At 45.3% G+C, this 6,000-nt stretch overlaps 1 protein-coding gene across 1 annotated transcript; it reads left to right on the top strand.

Moving 5' to 3' along the window:
• The first annotated feature begins 2,730 nt into the window (after positions 1–2,730).
• On the top strand, positions 2,731–5,024 carry LOC135395842 (uncharacterized). The gene is made up of 2 exons (XM_064626931.1): positions 2,731–2,753; positions 2,795–5,024. The coding sequence occupies exons 1-2, from the start codon at positions 2,731–2,733 to the stop codon at positions 5,022–5,024; spliced, it is 2,253 nt and encodes a 750-aa protein (XP_064483001.1).
• Positions 5,025–6,000: the final 976 nt, after the last annotated feature.

Genomic DNA, 6,000 nt, shown 5'->3' with positions numbered 1-6,000 from the left:
ATGAAAGGAATCTTTGATATGACGTCCGTTGCTCCCTACCTTCTTATCATCACAGTTTGCAATTGCACCTTTCTTCCTTTTTCTCTGTTTCTCGGACATATTTGAGCACAGTTTACCCAACAGCTCCAAGATAAGGAGAAGGCCCGCGCCCTGCGTCACGCAGGAAAGTCCGACAATTGCGGATACTGCTATGAAGTAAATGAAAGAGACAACGAGAAGAAAGCTCGAAGCAGATAGCATAGCTGGACAGGCCTCCAAAGGTGACGTAAGCGCGTAAGCCCGCCGCTATCTATAGGAGGTGTTGGTTTACCAATCACCTTTTGTGTCGAACGTGACCCTGCTGCCACCTATAGATGTTCTGAAAATAAGCACTTTTCTGCTTGTTTGTTTGTTTATTTTTATTTTCTAGGGGAGGGTTTTGGTAACCGACAAACTCTCGATGGTGGCGGGAAGAGACTATATGATACAGTGATAACGGAGCAACAAGGTGCAAGTAACAAAGTGAACAGCAGTTACTGAATTCGTCTTTGTAGCTTATAGAGCATAATTTTTTGTCATCATAATGTAGGGTAATTTCTCAGGTTTTCCTCCGACGCTGTCACACATATACCAGCAGTTCCCTTAGAGGACGGGCATTTCTCATCGTTGACGGCATCCCCATTCCCCACAGGGAGAACAAAAACAGATAGTGACCAGCCTTACGAGTGCCAATCATCCCGTTCCACACGCTACGAGTAGCAACCCAGAATTCTGAGCAGCAGTACAGCAAAGACAAGCTTGGCAAAAGTTATCAGAGCTGATTCATCACGTTTTCATTCTGCGTTAGGCAATCGCTGCTGATATCCAGGCTCCGCGCACGATATCTGATGTACAAATTCCCTTTCTCGTCTGCCCACGCCTATTTCCATCTTCCTTCCTCCTCACCTCGTACTTTTCTTTCAAGTTGGCTTTCTGACATGTTCTTCTGCTATCAGGCAGAACCTGCATCAAAGGAGGTGTCCCTGAATTCTGGTCATGCCACACTGAAATTTGTACAGCCGGGTCCAAAACAAGCACAGGTGCTTCTTGTACCATGGTATCCGGCTCATGTACAAGGTCGCACTGCTTAAAGAGCACCACGTCCATCTTCACCACAGAGGGTTATGCCATCATTTTAGCACTGAACTTGCTTTTAGAGACGAACATCGAATCATCTGTCATATACACAGATTCTATTAGTGCTTTACAATCCATGTGCAGTATTCAACCACAGAAGAACCACAGCGAGCACAGTACATTGCCAGCAGAATAACAAACAAAGGTCTCTCTCTCATCATCTGCTGGGTGCCCAGCAACAGGGGAATGGCAGGTAACGAGTTTGCAGACAAAGCCGCACTCTCAGGTGAGAGTGCACCGCAGCAGCTGCACTCTCGGCTGATGTGACACCGTTTGACCCGCCTTTTCAGGACTTCAAATCTCATCTTAAGAAAACAATAAACAAAAGATGGCAGGAATACTGGGACACACAGACAAACAATAAAGTTCACCTTGTCCAAAACAGCATAGGACACCCCATACAGAGTTTAGAGAAGAGAGCACACGAAGTTACACGTACACAGCTGATACTTGGATATACTCACCTCACCGATAGTTTTCTTCTTCGCAGAGAGGAGCCACCCGAGTGCACGAACTCCTTTCTGTATTACACATCTTTATTATTAGCGCGTTGTATGAACATCTTCGTCATCGTCAGTTCAGGGAGTTTTATAGAAATCACCTACCGCTCCACCCAGCCCTACTGCTGGGTGATGAAGCTCTTTTACCCTTTAGTAGAGTCTATAATTTTATTAGAGACACCGGCTTTTTAAATCCCTTGTAATTTTAAGGAAGCCTTTTTTAAAACAATACCTAGGTTAATTTGTATCATGCATTGGTTTTAACCTTATCATTCCATATAAACTAGTGACGCTTTTAACATCGTTTTGGCGCATTATAGTCTTCGTCGCTGCTGCGCCCTAAAAATACTAGTCATCATCATAATCAACATTTCACTTGAAATGCTAAGCTGAATTGGTTGTACCTATCCTTCAACAAATTATGCCGCTAAATACAATCACTTTAATAAATTTTTGGTGCTGCGAAATTGCATTTTTTAAAATTAAAGTTCAAAATTTGGTGATTTAGTCTACACCTATAAGAAACACAGCGCACCACAAAGAACATTTTAATTTATATATATATATATATAAACATATGTTTGTCTCATCATTGACCCTGCCGAGCGGAGCAGTTTCAAACAAGTATCAGAAATAAGACTGTAAATGGGCTATCTGAGTACACTCAGTTTAAATATCCTCTTTGTTGCTCTCATCTGCTGCCCCTCGTTTGTGACGTTCTTCAGTTTGCGATACATGGTGAAGCCACGACATAGTTTCCTTTTTTCATTTTTCCTTCCCTTTAATGTAGCGACGCTTGAGACACTGGGATTTTCTGTGTTGTAACGTGAGAACAAACAAAAACCGAGAAGTCATTAAATATTTAGATCGTATAATCCATAAACCTTTTTTTTTTCTTCTTGCAAGGCTATATACAAGATGTTTTGCTGTTGAGAATACAGTTTAAAAAACAAAGAAACAAACAAAGAAGAGACCTACTTAGCTGCAGTTGCCGTGGGTTGGCTGTACCGCTTGGGGCGAAAACCTGTACTTATCACATAGAAAATAATTAGCTTGCAGTATTTAGCTTCTATTGATGGCTCTGAAGCAGCGCAGGAAGTAACCTACTAGAAAATCCAATATGATTTCTCCATCAAAAGAGGTGATACTGACATCAGAGGAGTTATTGACGGAGGAAGCGACAGAACGTTTATAACCGAATCGTTAGCCACCAGCCTACGTTTACCGATTGTGGACGAAATCAGTATCAGCATTGCCACCTTCGGCGACAGCGAAAAGACTAACCCGATCAAACGGAAAGTTGCGAATATACAGCTTCGGTCTCAGTATGACACTCAAGAACTCATAATCCAAGCTGTGATCATTCCCGCCATCTGCCACGACATTCGCAGCGCTTCTCCTGATGTGTCATTCCTTCGGGAACTCAGGGAACAGGGGAAAAATCTGGCGGATGGACTCTATTTTCCTGGAGACAGGTATCACGATGGCATCAGTATCTTGATTGGGGCTGACAAAATGTGGCAGGTGCTGACTGGAGAAGTTCTAAGGAAGAAGGGTTCAAGAAATCTCGTGGCGTTAAACTCTTTGTTGGGCTGGACAATTCAAGGACCGACCAAGGTTTCGTCTGCTGTAGAGTTTCGCCAGGGAACCTACCTTCAACAGTCAGCAGTAGCGTGTGTCCTACGAGTTCACTCATCGGTGGAGTACGCGATATCGGGAGAAGATGAAACTTCATGGGAGCCAACTCTTCGGTCGTTCTGGGAGATTGACTCCATGGCTATTCTACCAGAAACCGGCATCACCGACACCTCGACGGTAATGGAGAACTTTTCTAAAACGGTAAAGAAGACCGAGGACAGATATGAAGTGGCTCTACCATGGAAGATTGATCCTTCAGTTGTGTTGAATGACAACTACGACGTCGCTGTCACCCGTCTTAAAAAGCTTGTAGCACGGCTTAGGAGAACGGATGGTCTGTTACTTCGGTATGACGGTGTCATCAGAGATTACTTGAATCTGGGCCATGCTGAAGTCGTCGATGAGAGCATAGAACCAAAGAACTTGGTATATTATATGCCTCATTCAGCCGTGATACGAGAAGACCGAGCGACAACTAAAGTACGCGTCGTCTTCGACGCCTCTTCTCATGCGCCAGACAGCATATCCCTAAATCAGTGCCTGGATAAGGGTATCAATTTGAATCCCGATATTTTGCAGCTACTTCTACGATTCAGGAGTGACAAGGTTGCCCTTACCGCTGATATAGAAAAGACGTTTCTCCAGGTTTTGATTCGGAAAGAGGACCGAGATGTTTTTCGATATCTTTGGTTTCAACATCAACCTGACCAGGAGGCTTCTCATAATGATTTGGATGGGGTACAGGTTCTGCGTATGACGAGAGTTCCGTTTGGAGCGACCTCGAGTCCCTTCCTACTATCAGCTACCATCCAGCACCATCTTGCTACCATTACCGGCGACCAAGAAACAACAGCAAGAAAATTGAGCCGTTCGTTTTACGTTGACGATTTGGTTACTGGCGCAGACTCAGAGGAAGAGGCCGAAAAGCTCTACCGTGAAGCTCTAGAAATCATGAACACAGCGGGAATGAACCTTCGAAAGTGGACAACCAGTAACGATCGACTACGAGCTTTATTTGATGGACGTGAAAGTCCCGTACACGGAACCAAGGAAAAGCAGCAATTGTTAAGCCCGCAGAAGATACTGGGAGTGTCATGGGACACAGAGCAGGATAAACTGCAGGTGACGATGAAATCCCTATTCACGTTTCTTTTGGAAACTGCGGATACGAAGCGTTACGTGTTACAAGCCGCTTCGAGAATTTTCGATCCACTTGGAATACTAAGTCCTTTCACCATTCGAGTGAAGAAACTGTTCCAACAACTTTGGATTCATGGAGTAAAGTGGGATGACAAGCTTCCGGAAGAGGCCTTAACCGAGTGGAAGTCTTGGTGCGCAGAGCTTCTAACTTTGCGTCTAGTTAAAGTGTGTCGATACTTCGGACCACTGGATTCCACTACAGGCAGGCATCTAATCCTATATGCCTTTTCCGATGCTAGCATGCATGCTTACGGAGCAGTAGTATACGTCAAGGTGGCAGGTCAAGCAACAACGCACTCAAACATTCATCTTCTAGTCTCAAAAACGAGGGTGTCTCCACTTAAGTCTAAGCTAACTCTTCCAAGATTGGAACTAATGGGAGCTCTTGTCGCTGCAAGGCTAGTACACTACGTCAGAAGAGCCCTATATGACTGTACAGTGGCACTTCTGGGCAGACTCGACCATAGCTCTTGGATGGATTCGGCAGGACCCATCTCGGTGGAGCACATTCGTAGCAAACAGGGTTGCTGAAATTCGGTCTCTAACCGACCCTAACTTGTGGAAACACTGCACCGGAGACTCTAACCCAGCAGACTTACTGACCAGAGGTGTTTCAGCGCAGCGTCTAGTGGCGGAAGAATTGTGGTGGCATGGTCCGCCGTGGCTTAAAAGCGACCCTTCTGAATGGCCAATAGATGCTTCAAGCGGGCAAGACGTCGAAGACGAGGTCCGAAAAGCTCCACCAAAAGGCCAAACAAGTGTCCAGTTACTTACAAAATCAGCGGAAGACATCATTGATCTTCCGAAGTACAGTTCGTTGGACAAACTTTTGGATGTGACGTCATATATCCTACGGTTTGTCAACAATGTTAAGAACCCAAGACAGAGGATCGCTGGAGCGCTCTCCGCCAGTGAGATACAGGTTGCGAAGTTAAAATGGATACGTTGAGTGCAAGGAGAAGTTTATCAGATCAAAATCGAAAATGGGCACACTACATCCCCGATGCTGAAAGATCTTCAGTTTTTCATCGACGATGAAGGAATTCTCCGAGCGAAAGGTCGTCTTCAGCATATAAATGACGAAAAGCGTATCGAGCATCCCATCATCTTACCCAGCGATCACCATTTCACAACGCTCGTAGTAATGAAAGCTCATGACAGGGTTTTACATGGAGGAGTGCTGAGCACTCTCGCTGAACTGCGTGAGGAATTCTGGGTGCAAAGAGGCCGCCAAACAGTGAAGCGCGTTATAAGCAGGTGTGCTCTGTTCGCCAGATACAGAGCTAAGTCAGTCCAGGCTCCTACAGCTCCTCTGTCTGAATTTAGAGTAGCAAAAGCTAGGCGACCCCTTTCAGGCTGTTGGAGTGAACTTCGCAGGGCCACTGTATGGAAGAGGCAGGGGCACAATGTACTATATAGTACTCTTCACCTGTGCAACAACGCGTGCCATACATCTTGAGGTCGCCTCAGCGACAACTGCGGACGCCTTCCTAATGTGTTTTAGGAG

Source organism: Ornithodoros turicata, chromosome 5 (genome assembly GCF_037126465.1).
Source record: "Ornithodoros turicata isolate Travis chromosome 5, ASM3712646v1, whole genome shotgun sequence".
NCBI lineage: Eukaryota > Metazoa > Arthropoda > Arachnida > Ixodida > Argasidae > Ornithodoros > Ornithodoros turicata.
The sequence above is the reverse complement of the archived record's forward strand: the minus strand, read 5'-3'. Positions and strand labels throughout refer to the sequence as shown.